Below are 21401 nucleotides of genomic sequence, written 5' to 3'. Positions count from 1 at the left end.
CATCGAAAGTGAAAGTAAATGCTACCCGGCAGCTCAGTCGGGCTGATCGGGGTCATCGCGATAAAATTGCGATGCCCCGATCAGCTACCCGGAGAGAAGAAGGTCCCTACCTTCTTCCGTCGGCGTCCCGGCTCTGATTGATTGCTCCATGCCTGAGTTACAGGCTGGAGCAATCAACCGCCTATTACACAGCTTGTTGCCATGTAACGGCAAGGCAACAATCTGTGTATGCAATCAGCCATTGCAAGCTCATAGGTCCTTATAGGAGCTATGAGCTTGCAAAAAAAAAGTGTAAAAAAAAAGTGTTAAAAAAAAGTGTTAAAAAAAAGTGTTAAAAAAAAGTGTTAAAAAAAAAGTGTTAAAAAAAAGTGTTAAAAAAAAGTGTTAAAAAAAAGTTAACCCTTTCAGGTATTCCCTTCTGAATTAAAAGTTTAAATCACCCGGCATTTCCTAGTAACAAAATAAAACAGTGTAAATAAAAATAAACATATGTGGTATCACCGCGTGCGGAAATGTCCGAATTATAAAAATATACCGCTTTTAACCCCTTAACGATGCGATCCTGCATCATATCGCGTCGGTCCCGGTGCTCATCAACGGCTGGGACCCGCAGCTAATACCACACATCGCCGATCGCGGCGATGTGCGGTATTAACCCTTTAGAAGCGGCGGTCAAAGCTGACCGCCGCTTCTAAAGTGAAACTGAAAGTGACCCGGCTGCTCAGTCGGGCTGTTCGGGACCGCCGCGGTGAAATCGCGGCGTCCCGAACAGCTGACCGGACAACCGGGAGGGCCCTTACCTGCCTCCTCGGTGTCCGATCGACCAATGACTGCTCCGTGCCTGAGATCCAGGCAGGAGGAGTCAAGCGCCAATAATGCTGATCACAGGCGTGTTAATACACGCCAGTGATCAGCATAGGAGATCAGTGTGTGCAGTGTTATAGGTCCCTATGGGATAACAATGATCAGTATAAGAGATCAGTGTGTGCAGTGTTATAGGTCCCTATGGGACCTATAACACTGCAAAAAAAAATGTAAAAAAAAGTGTTAATAAAGGTCATTTAACCCCTTCCCTAATAAAAGTTTGAATCACCCCCCTTTTCCCATAAAAAAAATAAAACAGTGTAAAAAAATAAATAAACATATGTGGTATCGCCGCGTGCGTAAATGTCCGAACTATAAAAATATATCATTAATTAAACTGCACGGTCAATGGCGTACGCGCAAAAAAATTCCAAAGTCCAAAAAAGCGTATTTTGGTCACTTTTTATACCATTAAAAAAATGAATAAAAAGTGATCAAAAAGTCCGATCAAAACAAAAATCATACCGATAAAAACTTCAGATCACGGCGCAAAAAATGAGACCTCATACCGCCCTGTACGTGGAAAAATAAAAAAGTTATAGGGGTCAGAAGATGACATTTTTAAACGTATAAATTTTCCTGCATGTAGTTATGATTTTTTCCAGAAGTGCGACAAAATCAAACCTATATAAGTAGGGTATCATTTTAACCGTATGGACCTACAGAATAATGAAAAGGTGTAATTTTTACCGAAATATGCACTGCGTAGAAAAGGAAGCCCCCAAAGGTTACAAAATGGCGTTTTTTTTTTCGATTTTGTCGCACAATTATTTTTTTTTCCGTTTCGCCGTGCATTTTTGGGTAAAATGACTAATGTCACTGCAAAGTAGAATTGGCGACGCAAAATATAAGCCATAATATGGATTTTTAGGTGGAAAATTGAAAGGGTTATGATTTTTAAAAGGTACGGAGGAAAAAACGAAAGTGCAAAAACGGAAAAACCCTGAGTCCTTAAGGGGTTAAAACCGCACGTTCAATGGCGTATGCGCAAAAAAAATTCTAAAGTCCAAAATAGCGCATTTTTGATCACTTTTTATACCACAAAAAAGTTATTAAAAAGTGATCAAAAAGTCTGATCAGAACAAAAATGGTACTGCTAAAAACTTCAGATCACGGTGCAAAAAAAGAGCCCTCATACCGCCCTGAACACAGAAAAATAAAAAAGTTATAGGGCTCAGAAAGACAATTTTAAACGTATAAATTTTCCTGTATTTATGATTTTTTTCTGAAGTAATACAAAACCAAACCTATATAAGTAGGGTATCATTTTAACCGTATGGACCTACAGAATAAAGATAAGGTGTCATTTTTACCGAAAAATGTACTGCGTAGAAACGGAAGTCCCCAAAATTTACAAAATGGAATTTTTTCTTCAAGTTTGTCGCACAATGAATTTTTTTTCCATTTCGCCGAGGATTTTTTGGTAAAATGACTAATGTCACTGTAAAGTAGAATTGGTGGCGCAAAAAATAAGCCATAATACAGATTTTTAGGTGTTTTTAAGTTTTTGCACTTTGTTTTTTTCCCTCACATTTTAAAGATCATAACCCTTTCAATTTTGCACCTAAAAATCCACATGATGGCTTCTCTTTTGCGCCACCAATTCTACTTTGAAATGACATTTTAAACAAAAATCTACGGCAAAACAGAAAAAACATCACTTTGTACCTTTGAGGGGGCTTCTGTTTCTACGCAGTACATTTTTGGTAAAAATAACACCTTCTCTTTATTCTGTAGGTCCATACAATTAAAATGATACCCTACTTATATAGGTTTGATTTTGTCTTACCTCTGGAAAAAATCATAACTACATTAATACGTTTAAAATTGTAATCTTCTTACCCCTATAACTTTTTAATTTTTATGTGTACGGGCCGGTATGAGGGCTCATTTTTTGCACCGTGATCTGAAGTTTTAAGCGGTACCATTTTATTGATCAGACTTTTTGATCGCTTTTTATTCATTTTTTCATGATATTAAAAGTGACCAAAAATACGCTATTTTGGACTTTGGAATTTTTGGGCGCGTACGTCATTGACCGTGCGGTTTAATTAACAAAATATTTTTTATAGTTTGGACATTTACGCATGCGGCGATACCACATATGTTTATTTTTATTATGGTTTCATATTTTTTATATGGAGTTTGGGGAAAGGGGGGGGGGGGTAATTTAAACTTTTAATAAGGAAGGGGTTAATGTTTTTTCTTTTTTTTTTTACACTTTTAGTCCCCTTAGGGGACTTTTAAGTGAAATCATCCAAGTGAAATCATCATTCCTCATACAGATCAATGTGGTTCCATAGAACCACATTGATCTCTGTGCTCTGCGCTCTATTGATATCATTCTCAGCATAGCAGCCGGCATAGGACAAGAGGTAAGCCCTCCAAAGTGGAACGCCCCCCGTGCGATCACGCTGCGGGGGTGGGTATTGGGGTTAGGCGATCCACCCCACTGGACCACCAGGGATGGTTTAAATGTCCCTTTAGATGCCACTGTCAACTGGCAACCGATTAAAAAGTGATGAGAAAAAAAAAATTATAGACTGAGATCAGGAAAAAGCAAATATATTAAAGGAAAACTGTGACCTTGCTCCCCCACGCACAAACCAGCAGTACTGGCTGGTAGTGCGGGGGATGCTGATTAGTTTGATGCCTGGCCTGCCATGCCCGGATCCGCCACGTCGTTCGACCAAAATCTTCTTTCTGTGTATGCTAATTAGATGCTAACTGGCACAGGTGGCGTAGGTGGCACTCTGACGTCAGCACCGCTCATTCATAGCGCCGCCCAGCTCATCAATATTCCTCCCCTCCCTCCGCCTCTCCCTCTTCTCCCCTCTCTGTAATTAGCACCTAATTAGGATATACAGAAAATTGAAGATTTTTGCCGAACGGCATGGCGGATCCAGGCATGGTAGGCATCAAACTGATCACCGTCCCCTGCACTACCAGCCAGTACCACCTGTTAGTGCTGGGGGGAGCAAGCTGACCGTTTTCCTTTAAAACAAATTCTTCTCCACTGTATTCATAGAGGAAAATGAAATGCCAGGTGAAATACAGCGAGTAAAGGTAAACTCCCCAGTACATGTCACCTGTCTAACCCAGGAAGAAGTACAGTGTCGCCAACAAAAAATCTAAATAGACAAATCACCAGGTCCAGTTGGTATCCACCGCCGTGTTCTAAGGGAGTTAAGTAAAGTATTAGACAGACCCCAATTTCTAATATTCAAGGACTCTATAGTGACAGGAACGGTTCCCCAGGACTGGCGCATAGCAAATGTGGTGCCAATATTTAAAAAGGGGTCAAAAGGTGACCCCAGGAATTATAGACCTGTTAGTTTAACCTCCATTGTATGTAAATTGTTTGAGGGTTTTCTAGGAGATGCTATTTTGGAGTATCTTGATAAAAATAAATGTATGACTCCATATCAGCATGGCTTTATGAGTGATCGGTCCGGTCAAACTAACCTGATCAGCTTCTATGAGACTGGACCAGGGGGGAAATCGCTGGATGTCGTGTATCTGGATTTTTCCAAAGCATATGATAACGTGCCATATAAAAGATTGTTACATAAAATGAGAAAGATTGGGCTGGAGGAGAATGTGTGCAAGTGGGTAAGTAACTGGCTCAATGATAGGAAACAGAGGGTGATTATTAATGGTACTTATTCTGACTGGGTGACTGTTACTAGTGGGGTACCACAGGGGTCAGTTTTGGGTCCTATTCTATTTAATATATTTATTAATGACCTTGTAGAGGGATTGTATAGTAAAGTAATAATATTTGCAGACCATACTAAACTCTGTAAAGTGGTCAACACAATAGAGGACAGTGCACGGTTACAAATGGATCTGGATAGGTTGGAGGTTTGGGCCTGGAAGCGGCAGATGAGGTTCAACACTGATAAATGTAAGATTATGCACATGGGGAGGAAAAATCCAGGCTTGGATTATGTATTAAAATGGAGCACACTTGGGACGACTAACATGGAAAAGGACTCAGGAGTCTCAGTTAACAGTAAATTAACTGTAGTGACCAGTGTCAGGCAGCTGCTGCCAAGGCAAATAAAATAATGGGGTGCATCAAGAGGGGCATAGATGCCCATGACAAGGAAATAATTCTACCACTGTACAAATCACTAGTCAGACCACACATAGAATACTGTGTACAGTGCTGGGCACCAGTGTACAAGAAAGATATAGTGGAGCTGGAGAGGGTTCATAGACAGGCAACCAGAGTAAGGCTGGGTTCACACCACGTTTTTCAAATACGGTTACCTTATACGGTTTTCCGCTAAAAACCGTATGCCAAAAACCGTATGCAACCGTATGACTCCAAATTAAAACGTATACGGTTTTTCCCCGTACGGTTCTATCAGTTTGCATCAGTTTTTGCCAACGGTTTTGCTATTTTGTTGGAATTAGTTTTCCAGCAATTTTATAAAGTTACTATTGTTCTATTGAAATTCCAATCTGCGCATGTGTCAACTACAAAAACGGATTAGAAAAACCGTGTGCAACCGTATTCTGAAATTCTGTGTACGGTTCTCATAGACAACAATGTTAAAAGAACCGCATACGGTTCGCATACGGTTTTCCAACCGGAGGCAAAAACGTGGTGGACAGCGTTTTTGCCTACGGTTGAAAAATCGGCAAAACCGTATCCGAGGCAAAACGGATGTAACCGTACACAACATTTGGAATACGGTTTACAATGCATTCTCTATGCATACGGTCGTATATTTTTTTTTCCGGAAAACCGTATACGGTTACCGTATTTGTAAAACGTGGTGTGAACCCAGCCTAATACGGGGAATGGGAGGACTACAGTGCCCAGAAAGATTATCAGAATTAGTGTTATTTAGTTTAGAAAAAAAAAGGCTTAGGGGGAGACCTAATAACTATGTATAAATATATCAGGGGACGGTACAGAGATCTCTCCCATTATCTATTTATACCCAGGACTGTATTACAAGGGGGCATCCTCCACATCTGGAGGAAAGAAGGTTTCTACACCAGCACAGATGGGGGTTCTTTACTGTCAGAGCAGTGAGACTGTGGAATTCTCTTGGTGGTCATGGTGAACTCAGTAATAGAGTTCAAAAGGATCTGGATGCATTTCTGGAGAGTAATAACATTACATGTTATGGATAATAGATTTATAGGGACAGAATGTTGATCCAGGGATTTATTCTGACTGCCTAATATGATGATTCTTTGCTTTCCTCTGGTTTAACTCAGCAGGGACTCATTAGGAATATAGGTTTAACTTGATGGACTCTGGTCTTTTTTCAACCTTTTAAACTATGTAAACATCAAAATCTTTCTTTCCCCTCTCCTCCTTTCCACTTTCTTTTATGCTTTGACTACTATATTAGGCCTCCTCACCACGTTTATGATCTGTTTGTATTTTGCAATATGTATAGTTTAAAAAAAAATCTAACTGCTGATTTTCCTTCTATATTTGCTTATGTCTACCAAAATACATATTTAACCTATTTTTTGAATTGTAATCTGAAATGTGCGTTGCAGGCAGCAGAACGTTCTCCACTGCATCTCCAGACTCTGTCACATGTGCTCAGTGTGAACCTGCTTTCATCTGTGAAGAGCACAGGGGCCACTGGCGAATTTGCCAATCTTGGTGTTCTCTGGCAAATGTCCTGCACTGTGTCTGTTTCTGACCGTTTAAGTGGACACATGCACATTTGTGGCCTGCTGGAGGTCATTTTGCAGGGCTCTGGCAGTGCTCCTCCTGCTCCTCCTTGCACAAAGTCTGAGGTAGCGGTCCTGCTGCTGGGTTGTTGCCCTCCTATGGCCTTCCTCCACGTCTCCCGATGTACTGGCCTGTCTTCTGGTAGCGCCTCCATGCTCTGGACACTACGCTGACAGACACAGCAAACCTTCTTGCCACCGCTTGCATTGATGTGCCATCCTGGATGAGCTGCACTACCTGAGCCACTTGTGTGTGTTGTAGACTCCGTCTCATGCTACCACTATAGTGAAAGCACCGCCAGCATTTTAAAGTGACCAAAACATCAGCCAGGAAGCATAGGAACTGAGAAGTGATCTGTGGTCACCACGTGCAGAACAACTCCTTTATTGGGGGGGTGTCTTGCTAATTGCCTATAATTTCCACCTGTTGTCTGTTCCATGTGCACAACAGCATGTGAAATTGATTGTCAATCAGTGTTGCTTCCTGAGTGGACAGTGTGATTTCACTTGAATGACTTGGAGTTACATTGTGTTAAGTGTTCCCTTTATTTTTTTGAGCAGTGTATGATCATCTTAATTGCTGCATCCTGCTCTGTTCTCTGGCAGTGGACATGTGCTAGCGCTGCGGAATCTGTAGGCGCTATATAAATAAATAAATAAATGTGCTACACAACCTGCTAGGATTGACTGACAAGACTGAATTGCCCCTTTGGCCCTTCTTAATATCTAGTCCTAGTGACACAACAGATCAACTTAATGTTTGAAAATAAAATATGCAATAAAAAAAGCATGCTGAGTTCAGATACATTGTATTAGTTTGGCAAAAAATGTTACCTATGATCAATCCTTTTCTCCACTGGCAGGTGGACATTTGTAGTTCATAAAAAAAAAAAATGCAGGTGGACATTTGTAATTCATATCTCTTCGATATTTTTATTTGGCAAAAAAAAGAAATTCATCATAGCAGATCACGTCTACCCAGCTGGGTCCAGAAAACATTGTCAGAAACGGGGATCACAAATAAACTCAGATGAAAATATTTTAGAATTTTTAAAACATTACAGAACAAATTTCATTCAGCCTCCAGATCTTACCAATTTTTCAGCTTCCAGCAGACCCTTCAGAAAGTCCACTTTTCTGCAATATTCAATGAGTAGCTCTGGAGAAGGTTTGCTGCTGAAAAAGAAGCCAATATTACAGATTACACCATTGTGAATGCAAGACATTCAAGCAGGCTCATCACCAACACCCTCTGATATAACAATGTTATTCTTATTTCCTCATGTAGTCCCTAACAACTAATCTTTAAAGCCTTTTCAATTATTTTTTTTATACAAGAAAAAAATAGCAAAACAGAAACTAAAACCTAGCAAACATGTACCAATAAACACAGCATACAAAAAGAGGCCCCCCCCCCCCCAGACAGTCACATCGGATGTTACAAGAGAAATGGGAAAATAACACACAACCTTATATTCCAGTTTTCTTATGGGAACCTATACTTTAATTGTTTAAAGCGGTACTCCGGTGAAAACCTTTTTTCTTTTAAATCAACTAGTGGTAGAAAGTTAAACATATTTGTAAATTATAAGCACAAAGAAGATCACGCTGCATTCGTTCCCCAGCGTACTGGCCGGATACCTGCCTTCACACCGCACCGCTATGCACCTTTTGCTTATGCAATAAAGAAAGCTTTTGCAAGCCTAAAAATCCCGGTGAGTGACGTCTTATACTTTTCACATCTTCTTTGTGCTTACAATTATTGTGTTTTTGGACTGAGCACCTAGTTCGAATGGCTTGTGTCAGTATCCACCCGTGTCCTCGTGGTTTACCGCAGTTATCACCGTTACAGTGCCGGACTCTGTACCTTGTAGACTTGGATATTTGTAAATTTCTATTAAAATATCTTAATCCTTCCAGTACTTATTAGCTGATGAATGCTACAGAGGAAATTCCTTTCTTTTTGGAACACTGATGACATCACGAGCACAGTGCTCTCTGCTGACATCTCTGTCCATTTTAGCAACCATGCATAGCAGATGTATGCTAAGGGCAGCATTATGGCTCAGTGGTTAGCGCTGCTGCCTTGCAGTGCTGGGGACTTGGGTTAAAATCCCACTAAGGACAACAATAAATAAAGTATTATTATTATAATAACGTCAGCAGAGAGAACTGTGCTTGTGATGTCATCAGAGAGCATTCCAAAAAGAAAAGAATTTCCTCTGTAGTATTCAGCAGCTAATAAGTACAGGAAGGATTAATATTTTTTAATAGAAGTAATTTACAAATATATTTAATTTTCTGCCACCAGTTGATTTAAAAGAAAAAAGGTTTTCACCAGAGTAACACTTTAAAATCAATCCTAAAGTTGTGTTTCCACGGGCAGTCTCAGAACCCAAAGATGGAATTAAATCACCCTGGGTTTCACATTCTTTGATTCTTGCTTACCTAGGTAAATGTATCTGATATTGTAGTAATTGTTCTTTTATGTCCAGTACTTGCCACTTTATATATAAACTATGAACATTGCACATGCGTTTACTTGCACTATTTTTATACCCTCCGTATAAATATCTGGCCATGTTGCTCTGATGTTTTAATGTATACACCTTTCCGGGTGACCTTGGTGAAACCATTTTTTGATGTACTGATTCCTCTTTTACATTTTTTTTTAAGTATCTTATCATGGCTTGTCTTTTTTTTCTTATTTAAGAAATTTGGGGATATTATTTGTTTCAAGGGACACAACATGAGAAGGTAGAAACCTTACCGGGCTTGTGTATGAGTATTACAATGGATGGATGTTGTCAGTTCCCCCAGCACCATCTCCCTTCATATATCCAGCAACTGGGGGAGGAAAAACTTCTGATAACTGATAACTTCTTAAAAAAAAATAACACTCCAGAGGAAGTCCATTTTCCATTGGGAAAAGATTTTCTTTACTAGAGACTCTTCCCATTTAATCAAACACTTAACAAGGTAAGATACCTGCTGTGCCCTGACTATTGTTGCAAGCAAGTGTCCAGTACTCTCACCCTTCTCGAGATAACATGGATTAACCCAATGAAGACAGGGCTGGCGCCACCTATAAGTAGAATAGGCCACCGCCTAGAGCGCCCTCTTGATAAGCGCTGCCCTGTCTGCCGCAAGGAAGTTCTTGTCCCCACCCCCACCTCCCGCTACTGTGGTGCGGAATGAACATCGGCTCACTCCCACTCCCTGGCTCTCGGATCACTGTGTTGGCTGCCGTGCAATGCACAACTGCCCACTGTCATTCCCCCTCCCCGCTACTGTGCACAAGGCCCAATCCCCGCCCGGTGCTCGTTGATGTGTTAGCAGTGCGCCGCGCAATGAACACCTGCCCGCCTCTGCCTCCCGTCCCGCCACTGCGCACAAGGACCCCCCACGGCGCTTGTGGATTTCAGAAGCACTGACAACCACAGCGCCGAAGACAGGGGCACTGCCACTGAAGACAGCTCCCTGTAAGTGCCTCAGCCAGCGTCTCGGCCCTGTATGTGAGCGGTTGAGGGGAGAATTAAATGTGTAAAAAAAAAAAAAAAATTTTATATATATATATATATATATATATATATATATATATATATATATATATATTATATATACATACATATACAGTCATGTCCATAAATGTTAGCACCCCTTAAATTTTTCTAGAAAATGAAGTATTTCTCACAAAAAAGGATTGCAGTAACACATGTTTATTCCCTTCGTGTGTATTGGAACTAAACCAAAAAAAGGTAGGAAAAAAAGCTAATTGGACATAATGTCACACCAAACTCCAAAAATGGCCTGGACAAAATTATTGGCACCCTTTCAAAATTGTGGAAATATAAGCTTGTTTCAAGCCTGTGATGCTCCTTTAAACTCACCTGGGGCAAGTAACAGGTGTAGGCAAAATAAAAAAAAAATCACACATGAAAGCAGATAAAAAGGAGAGAAGTTCACTTAGTGTTTGCATTGTGTGTCTTTGTGTGCCACACTAAGCATGGACAACAGAAAGGGGAGAAGAGAACTGTTTGAGGACTTGAGAACCAAAATTGTGGAAAAATATCAACAATCTCAAGGTTACAAGTCCATGTACAGAGATCTAGATTTGCCTTTGTCCACAGTGCGCAACATTATCAAGAAGTTTGCAACCCATGGCACTGTAGCTAATCTCCCTGGGCATGGACGGAAGAGAAAAATTTATGAAAGGTGTCAACACAGGATAGTCCAGATGGTGGATAAGCAGCCCCAAACAAGTTCCAAAGATATTCAAGCTGTCTTGCAGGCTCAGGGAGCATCAGTGTTAGCACGAACTGCCGACATTTAAATGAGGATCCCACTGCTGACAGAGATATAAAAAAGCAAGACTACATTTTGCCAAAATGAACTTGAACAAGCCAAAATCCTTCTGGGAAAACGTCTTGTGAACAGATGAGACCAAGATAGAGCTTTTGGTAAAGCACATCATTCTACTGTTTACCGAAAACAGAATGAGGCCTACAAAAGGAAAGAACACAGGACCTGCAGTGAAATATGGTGGTGGTTCAATGAGGTTTTGGGTTGTTTTGCTGCCTCTGGCACTGGGTGCCTTGAATGTTTACAAGGCATCATGAAATCTGAGGATTACCAACAGATTTTGGGTCACACTGTACAGCCCAGTGTCGGAAAGCTGGGTTTGCATCCGAAATCTTGGGTGACATTATGTCCAATTTGCTTTTTTTCCTCCCTTTTTTGGTTTAGTTCCAATACACACAAAGGGAATAAACATGTGTATAGCAAAACAGTTACTGCCATACTTTTCTGTGAGAAATACTTAATTTCCTTGAAAAATTTCAGGGGTGCCAACATTTATGGCCACGACTCTAATATATATATATATATATATATATATATATATATATATATATATAGTAGTTTTGCAACAGCTGGAGGCACCCTGGTTAGGGAATGTGTAGATATATACCAGTGTTTCCCAGGGTGCCTCCAGCTGTTGCAAAACAGCAATTGGGCATGCTGGGAGTTTTATGTTTTGCAACAGCTGGAGGCACCCTGGGAAACACTGGTATATATCTCCACATTCCCTAACCAGGGTGCCTCCAGCTGTTGCAAAACTACTATATATATATATATATATATATATATATATATATTAGAGTCGTGGCCATAAATGTTGGCACCCCTGAAATTTTTCAAGGAAATTAAGTATTTCTCACAGAAAAGGATGGCAGTAACTGTTTTGCTATACACATGTTTATTCCCTTTGTGTGTATTGGAACTAAACCAAAAAAGGGAGGAAAAAAAGTGTGCCTCCAGCTGTTGCAAAACTACAACTCCCAGCAGTTCTGCAACAGCTGGAGGCACCCTGGGAAACACTAATATATATACACACAGTCGTGACCGTAAATGTTGGCAAGCCAGAAATTTTTTCTCACAGAAAAGGATTGCAGTGATATGTTTTGCTTTACACATGTTTATTCCCTTTGAGGGAGATTTATCATTAGGTGTCTATTGTAGACACATATCTACCCCTTTACACTGCTTTTCTAATTTACACTCTTGCTCAAGATTTACTAAAGTTGTGCATGTCCTTTGCAACATTTTGTGCAAATATAGAAACAGAGCTGTGGCATTTTCCAGCTGTACACTGCTCACATAGCTGGAAGTGCTGGAGCAGCAGTGTGTGCCGAACAAAACTCTGCACAATAGTAAAATCATAAATCTTTATAAAGTACACAGAGGGGGAGATTCTCAAAGAGCTCCTGTCTCCCTATGGAAGGTATTATGAATTATGAGAGATCTATACAGGAAACGGCGGACAGCGCAGTGTAGCCGTATGTTCCGCCGACTTTTACTGTTAAGAAATGCGGATCGCAGCGGGTCTCTGGAGAATGACCTGCTGCGATCTGCCCCTCAGTCCCTGGATAGAGGAGCCTCCAATTGTTGCTAAACTACAACTCCCATCATGGGGGGCTGTACTTAATCAACAGCTGGGGTCTCCCTGTTTGGGAACACACTGCCAGAAAGGCTCTGTTCTCATTATGCAAAACGCATAATGAGAACAGAGTCAGGCCTGGACTGTGTAGCTCGATCTGTCCCTCTGCCCTTGGACTACTACTCCCATCATAGAACAGAGTCTGTCCCATGATGGCAGTAGTTGTAGTACTGCAGCACTGAGGGATGGCACTTGCACATCCCCCATCTGCGGCACTTTTAGGACTATTCCCATCATGGACAGACTCCGTCCAGGGGCAGAGGTGCAGATCGCAGCAGGTCATTATCCAGAGACCCACTGCGATCCGCATTTATTAACTGTAAAAGTCGGCAGAACATGCGGCTACACTGTGCTGGCCGCCCTTTCCTGTATACATCTCTCATAATTCATAATCCCTGCCGCCAGGAGACAGGAGCTCTGATTGGTGAATAGCTTCACCAATTAAAGCTCCCGTCTCCCGGGTAGGGATTATGAAATGTGATACAGTATACAGGAGCCGGTGGGCAGCACAGTGGAGCCGCATGTGCCGCCGGCTTTTACAGTTAATAAATGCGGGTCTCTGGATAATGACCCAATGCGATCTGCACCTCCGCCCCTGGACTACAACTCCCATCATGGGCAGAGTCTGTCCATGATGGGACTAGTAGTCCTAACTGTCCCAAAATAGTTAATATAATTCTCAGATGCTTTAGAACACTTTGGTACATGTCCTCTGAGGTGATGTATATTTGAGCAAGAAAAGTGCATTTGCGCATTTTATTTGCGTTTAAAAAAAAAACATGCAGTTAATAAATTCGATTCTACTGTAGAAACTTAGTGCTCTATGGTAAACTTAACCGTAGACAAGGCTATGAAGAATTCTATCAGATTTTGCAGGGGAAAAAAAAAAAAAGACTTGTGCAAATTTGTGTGTTAAAAAAATAGACAAAAAAAGCTCTATACACAATGATAAATTCCCCCCATTTTTGTGTATTGGAACTTAACCAAAAAAGGGAGGATAAAAAGCTAATTGGACATAATGTCACACCAAACTCCAAAAATGGTCTGGACAAAATTATTGGCACCCTTTCAAAATTGTGGAAAAAAATAAATAAAATAAGATTGTTTCAAGCATGTTGTGATGCTCCTTTAAACTCACCTGAGGCAAGTAACAGGTGTGGGCAATATAAAAATCACATCTGAAAGCAGAAATAAAGGAGAGTAGTTCACTTAGTCTTGGCATTGTGTGTCTGTGTGCCACACTAAGCATGGACAACTGAAAGAGGAGAAGAGAACTGTCTGAGGACTTGAGAACCAAAATTGTGGAAAAATATCAACAATCTCAAGGTTACAAGTCCATTTCCAGAGATCTAGATTGTCCACAGTGCGCAACATTATCATGAAGTTTGCAACCCATGGCTCTGTAGCTAATCTCCGGGCGTGGATGGAAGAGAAAAATTGATGAAAGATGTCAACGCAGGATAGTCCGGATGTTGGATAGGCAGCCCCAAACAAGTTCAACATTTAAATGAAATGAAACGCTATGGCAGGAGACCCAGGAGGACCCTATTGCTGACACAGAGACATAAAAAAGCAAGACTACATTTTGCCAAAATGAACTTGAGTAAGTCAAAATCCTTCTGGGAAAACGTTTTGTGGACAGATGAGACCAAGATAGAGCTTTACCGAAAACAGAATGAGGCCTACAAAGAAAAGAACACAGTACCTACAGTGAAATATGGTGGAGGTTCAATGATGTTTTTGGGTTGTTTTGCTGCCTCTGGCACTGGGTGCCGTGAATGTGTGCAAGGCATCATGAAATCTGAGGATTACCAACAGATTTTGGGTTGCACTGTACAGCCCAGTGTCAGAAAGCTAGGTTTGTGTCAGAGATCTTGGGTCTTCCAGCAGGACAACGACCCCAAACATATGTCAAAAAGCAGCACCCAGAAATGGATGGCAACAAAGCGCTGGAGAGTTCTGAAGTGGCTAGCAATTTGTCCAGATCTAAATCCCATTGAACACCTGGGGAGAGATCATAAAACTGCTGTTGGGAAAAGGCGCCCTTCCAATAAGAGACACCTGGAGCAGTCTGCAAAGGAAGAGTGGTCCAACATTCCGGCTGAGAGGTGTAAGAAGCTTATTGATGGTTATAGGAAGACAATGATTTCAGTTATTTTTTCCAAATATCAAGTTAAGGGTGCCAATAATTTTGCCCAGACCATTTTTGGAGTTTGGTGTGACATTATGTCCAATTTGCTTCCCCCCCCCCCCCCTTTTTTTGGTTTAGTTCCAATACGCACAAAGGGAATAAACATGTGAATAGCAAAACAGGTGTTACTGCAATCCTTTTATGTGAGAAATTTCAGGGGTGCCAACATTTACAGCCATGACACTGTATGTATGTATGTATATATATATATATATATATATATATATATACACACACACACATACACACATACATACATACCGTATTTATCGGCGTATAACACGCATTTTTTAGGCTAAAATTTTTAGCCTCAAGTCTTTTAGCCTAAAGCGGTGCCGGCAATGGGGCAGCAGCGCCGTTAGCCAGGGGGAGAGAGGGGGCAGCGGCACCCATTGCCGGCACCGCTGCCCCGTTGCCTCCCCCATCCCCGGTTGTATAATTACCTGTTGCCGGGTCCGCGCTGCTTCTGGCCTCCGGTGTGGCGTCCCCTGCGTCGTTGCTATGCACTGCACGGCGCAATGACGAGTGACGTCACTCATCATTGCGTCTCACAGCGCATAGCAACGACGTAGGGGACGCCACACCGGAGGCCAGAAGCAGCGCGGACCCGACCCTGGCAACAGGTAATTATAAAACCGGGGATGGGGGAGGCAACGGGGCTGCGGCGCCGGCAATGGGTGCCGCTGCCCCTTTTCTCCCCCTGGCTATCAGCGCCGGCAATGGGGCAGCGGCACCGATAGCCAGGGGGAGAGAAGGGGCATCGGCACCAATAAATAAATAAAAAGTGATCAAAAAGTTACCCCACAAAAGTAGCAAAATTGCAATTTTCCCCCACACAAATAATATTTTTTTGGGTTGCACCCTACATTTTATGGTAGAAGAGAAAAAGGTGTAATTCCAAAGTAAAAAATGGTTGCACAAAAAACAAGCTTTCAAATGACTCGGTAGATTGAAATGAAAAAACTTGGTTAAAATTATCTCTCTTAAAAGGCTAAAGCTGGGTTCACACCACGTTTTTGCAATACAGTTCCCCGTATACATTTTCAATCTGAAAACCGTATGGAACCATATTGAAAACCATATGCATTGACTCTCCATTGAAAACTGTTGTGTCAGTTTTGCATCCTGTACAGTTTTGTCAGTTTTTTTTTCCTGTACCCACAACTGTAGCCTACCACAGTTTTTAATCCGGGTAAAAAAACAGTATTGAAACGTATAATTTTTACTTTATTTTTTTATTTTTTTTAACAGGGGAGTAAATGGGAACTGTACAGAACTGTATGTGCATTCGGTTCCATCAGGTTTTCACCATACGGTTGTTGGCTTTGCACAGTTTTTTTTCTTGGAATTTCAATCAAACAAGTGAAACTTTATTCATAATGGAGTGAAAAGTTAAAAACGCGTACTTTTCTTTTTTTTTTTATGAAAAAGCAGATGCAACCGGACATCATTTTTCAAACCGTATACGAATTAAAATCTGTACACACGTTTTGATACAGTTTAGTCCGGTTTTGAGGAATGCGTTTTTTTTTTTTTTTTTTTTTAAAAAACCTCATACGGGAACTGTATTGCAAAAACGTGGTGTGAACCCAGCCTTAGGCTTATAGGAGAAAAAGACCCAAGCAGATTTATAAGAAGTTGAAGCAATGTAAGATACCTCCGTAGACACTACTCTGTTTTTGAATACGTTGAAAATCCTTACTCTGAGATTTACTAATATCCCATATATACAGTCCTCTAAAATGCTTTCAGAGAGTCCCATACAACTAACAAACTCACCGTCGTCAAGCATGGTATCTACAGGAGACCGAACTTGAATGCCAGGGATCAAACACCAGAGTCTAAAGTCTAAACCACTGGTATATCAAAAACAAGGAAATTAAATGAGTCAAACGAGTTTCATAAAGAGAGAGATTGCAAGTTGCTACTGACACAATGCATTAAAAACTGCATAACTTTCAGAAGCATCCCCAAGGCCTCTAACATTCTAAACAATTATGTTTACAATAGTCAAAAACAGCTATAGAGAAGCAATCATCTCACTTGGCCCAAATGGCCTCCAAAGCTTCAGTGTGGGCCTTCACATCTTTAGATAGAGGAAGAAGTAGGTCATCCTCTGTGCTAAAGCAGTTGTAATATTTTGCAGAGATCCTGCCATAACAAGGAGATGTTGTTACCTTGAGAGATCACCGGTAAACATATTTGAACGCAACACATCTTGAAGACTAGGCTCAAGCTGTCTGTCAGGGGGGATCCAGAAACTGGCTGCATAATGGTCACTGAAGCAACAACAGACTTTTCCAACCGAGCCTGCCACTAGTCCACCTCAGTAGCAGCCTCCACATCGGACAAGGTCAGAAGGTCATACCCATGTAAAGATTTAGAGTCTCCATGCCAGTTTAGCAGCCCTAAGAACACAAGGAGCCTCCAAGGAGGTGGCGGACATCAGGAGGCTCTGGACACACTCGGAGGGTAGAAACAACTTTAATCACCCATCATGCAACGCGTTTCACAGATTATCTGCTTCCTCAGCAGATGCCTGATGAAGCAGATAATCTGTGAAACGCATTGCATGATGGGTGATTAAAGTTGTTTCTACCCTCCGAGTGTGTCCAGCGCCTCCTAATGTCCGCCACTTCCTTGGAGGCTCCTTGTGTTCTTTGTGCATCTATCTGAAGGTGGACCGGCTGCCGGCATACTTACACACAAGTTTTTTTCCATTGTTACACTTGGCGAGTGTAACAATCTGGGTGAGCATTGTAATTACCTCTGTTCACCCTGGTTTTTAGTGGTAATGCGCTAGGTAGCGCCCTCTCTATTCCTTTGCATTGGATTCTGCTGGGCAGCTCTGCTTAGCTGCTGTTTATAGAGAAAAAGACAAAAAGAGAGGTGCGCTCCTAGTGCGGATGGTTCAGACAGGTGAGCCCCTTAGGATAATTAGGTAGGCTTACCAGAAGTGGTCATGCTCAGGGCACAACACCTATATCTGCATGTAGTATCGCTCGGTGAAGATGAGGTCAGCAGCTCCTGAAGTCCTCTCTGAGTGAGCTAGTCACTCAGCATTTCTGATACAGTCTGGAATAATGTGAACCAAAGGCCTGGGACACATAAAAGGAGGACTGGGTTCCGGGCGCTTCCCCTCCTAGTAGAGTACTGAATCTTAGGCAGGCAGATCCATAGAATAAAAAGCAGCAGTAGCTGCTGTTTATGAACATGCGCCATCTTGGGGATCTCGCTCTAGCAATAATTTTTTCTAAACTTTATTTTGTTTATAGCCTGAAACTACTCCCTTATTACCACTTAGATCAGGGTTTTTCTTATTTATTAATTTTTTTTCAATTGTAATTTTAATTAAAGAATTTTTCATGGATACAAATCCAAACAGAATCCAAAGAGAAAAAACATACAAATGACATCATAGAGTGCCGAGACCCAGTAGCGGTCGGTATGTCAGGAGTAAGAAAACAAGAAAGCAATAGAGAGGACCACAGTAGGCCTATAATGCCATATATATCCAAGCAAAAGCCCCCAATACCAGGGTGCTAACACAAAAAGACCATGGGGGAGATTTATCAAAACTTGTGCAGAGGAAAAGTTTCCCAGTTGCCCATAGCAACCAATCAGATCGCTTCTTTCATTTTGCAGAGGCCTTGTTAAAATTGAAAGATGCAATCTGATTGGTTGCTATGGGCAACTGGGTACCTTTTCCTCTGCATAGGTTTTAATAAATCTCCCCCAATAACTTTAACCATGAAAAAGCTTGAACAAGTCTGCGCACCAACAGACATAGGCGGTTAACCCCAGAGGGAAACAGACACGGGGAGAGGGCCTCCCTCCTCTCCCCGTGTCTTTGTGGCCCCTTTTTGTTCCCTCCCACTCCCCCCGGAGGAAGGAACAAAAAGGGGCTACAAAGACAAGAGGGGGGAAAGAGAGGAGAAAAGAGAAGGTGAGGCGGAGGAATCAAGGTGGTTGTCGATCAGAGAAGCGGTCCCAAGGTTCCCAGAAAGAAAGAAATGGGATAGAATTATTTAAACAGGCCGTGTGAAATTCCGAGGAGCGGATCTCACATATACGGGTTAACAGATCAGACTCAGAGGGAGGGAGAGTCCTCTTCCAACACTTAGCAATAAGGGTTTTAGCGGCTTAGGCAATATGCATGAAGAGCTTAAATGGCTTCTTAGATAGAGTGGGATGAGAAAGGTGAAGAAGGTAAATAAGGGGGTCCAGAACACCCAGGGCATCAGATATTAAGCGCTGGACTTTTTTTTCCAGTAATATATTAGGAGAGGACAGGATCAGAAAATATGAAACACCGTACCCAGCCCCACCCCACAATGCCAGCATTGAGGAGGGATGTCAGGGTTTAGTCTATTCAATAGTTCTGGAGTGTGATACCAGCCCATAATCAGTTTATACTGGGTTTCCTTATAGGCGGTGCAAATAGAGGCCTTAGAAGCCCTCTCCCAGACAACACACCACTACACTGAGGTAGTGTAATGGTAGTATTGAGAACATCCTCCCAGCGGCCCATGTAACGGTGCGACGGAAGGTCGCCATCAGGGGGCTGGAGAAGTAAGGAGTAAATATCGGAGAGAAGGCCCCTCGCCTGCGGCCCACCACGGCACAACCTTTCAAAGCCAGTAGGCAGAGAGACCACTGTAGAGCCAGTAGTTGAGGACATAAAATGCAGCAATTGCAGATAATGGAAGCGCTCAGACGAGGGGAGATCCCAACGAGACATCAATTGTTCAAAAGGCAGGAGAGAACGAGACATGGGGTCCATTACATCAGCCCAACAGAAAAGGCCCTCATGTTCCCCACTCCCGCACCATAGCAGAAGACAGACCAGAAGGAAAGTCAGGATGATAAAGGAAAGACCGCAGAGGGGAGAAAGGAGAAAACTGTTTGAATTTCACTGACCAATACCCCCCAAACATATCTAGAGAAAGACATGGGGGGGGGGGCCTAGAAAAGGAGAAAGAGAAATAGTAGACGCCGGAGAGGACCAGAGGAGAGTACAGTAACCCCCCGACCTACGATGGCCCCGACATATGATAAAATCGACATACGATGGCCTCTCAGAGGCCATCGAATGTCGCTGTCAGCATCGACATACGATGCTTTTATATGTCGGGGCCATCGCATAAACTGCTATCCGACAGCGCAAAATGCTTAAGCTGCTGTCTGATAGCAGTTTAAGCATCCCTGGCAGGTTCGCTTACCTATTCCCGCTGCTCCGGGTCCACTTCGCGATCCTCCGGTGTCTTGCGCATCTTCTCCATGGTTCGGGCCTTGCTTTCCGGCGTCGTTATTACGTCACTACGCACGCCGCGCCGGCGCCGCAGCGTAATAACGTCACCAGAAAGCGAGGCCCGGACCCTGCAGAAGATGCGCAAGACACCGAAGGATCGCGAAGAAGACACCGGAGCAGCGGGACAGCATCGGGAGCCCCTGGGACAGCATCGGGAGCGGTGAGGACCTGGTCCGGAGCGACGGGGACAGGTGAGTACAGCTTCCTATACTTTACATTGCACGGATCCCTCAACATACGATGGATTCGACAAACGATGGGTCGTTTGGAACAAATTATCATCGTATGTTGAGGGACCACTGTATTAGGGTGGATAGGAGCCAGCCAAAGTTTCTCCAGCTCCATCTAGCGGCTGTAAGCGTGGTAGATCAGGGTTTTCAACCTTCTTAGCCCCCTTCCCCATCAGAAGTCATATTCAGGGGTTACATCTCATCCCAACAGCAGTAATAACTTTCAGGTATCTTATTTCTCACACTCCACCCTTGCTGTAATCTCTTTCAGGAATCTAATATTCCCTTTCTTCATGCAGTAATCTTACATAGCATATACGCCCCGGGAGTAACCATTTTCATTCAAAAGAGTCCCCTCATGCTCTGCTCAAGCAGCAATAAACACAGCACATGTGGAGATTCCCCCCAAGTAGTTCCCTACTTACACACATCTATATGTTCAATAAGTAGTAAATAAAACATTTGCCATCCTACCAAGGCTGATTTTACAAGCTTTGATTCTGGCACAACGTGCCCTGCGTATTAGGAGGAACTTATAGCAGATATGCCTAGAAATGCAGGTAGAAATTGTTTCTGTCACCATCTCAATTGTGCAAAGTCCACAGCACCCTGGTTGGGAATCACTGATTTAGAGGCTGTAGTCAATAGAGATCCCATCATCTAAGCTATTAGACAGATGGAGGGGGCTCTTCATCTTCTAAACAATCATGCCAAATTTTTTACTTTATCACATCTCTGCGCTCTACAGCACGGCTTTCCAAACCTGCATCTGCCTCTATAAAGCAAAGCTTCATTCAGGTGTCACAACTTTCTAACTCCTCTAACATCAGAATGCTATGGAACATTCATCATTGCATTAGAAAATCACGATACCATCTAATTTAATCTATACTGTCTTTGGTGACTTGTCTTTCCTCTAGCTATTGTTCTTGTTAAATCCCATTTATTACTAACAAGGCCCAAACAGGGACAGAAAAAAAAGCCGTAATTTTGTGAAAAATCACAGGAAACATGATCGCAACATTTTAAAGTGTACTTGTTAACAAAATTTTTTTTTTTATATAATATAGATAATACCATTATGTGTATATTTGTAAT

The 21401-nt window shown here is 42.2% G+C and overlaps 1 protein-coding gene across 6 annotated transcripts in view; it reads right to left on the bottom strand.

Moving 5' to 3' along the window:
* Positions 1–21401, bottom strand: part of USE1 (unconventional SNARE in the ER 1) — a 91755-nt gene that overhangs the window by 30077 nt on the left and 40277 nt on the right. For 4 of the 6 annotated variants that reach the window (XM_056518095.1, XM_056518091.1, XM_056518094.1 and 1 more), the window contains one exon: positions 7668–7746. In XM_056518095.1, coding sequence (XP_056374070.1) covers positions 7668–7746 — 79 coding nt within the window. Of the gene's footprint in view, positions 1–7667; positions 7750–21401 lie in introns of all 6 variants that reach the window. The other 2 variants (XM_056518090.1, XM_056518093.1) reach the window with 1 other exon arrangement.

This window comes from Hyla sarda, chromosome 1, assembly GCF_029499605.1.
Source record: "Hyla sarda isolate aHylSar1 chromosome 1, aHylSar1.hap1, whole genome shotgun sequence".
NCBI lineage: Eukaryota > Metazoa > Chordata > Amphibia > Anura > Hylidae > Hyla > Hyla sarda.
The sequence above is the reverse complement of the archived record's forward strand: the minus strand, read 5'-3'. Positions and strand labels throughout refer to the sequence as shown.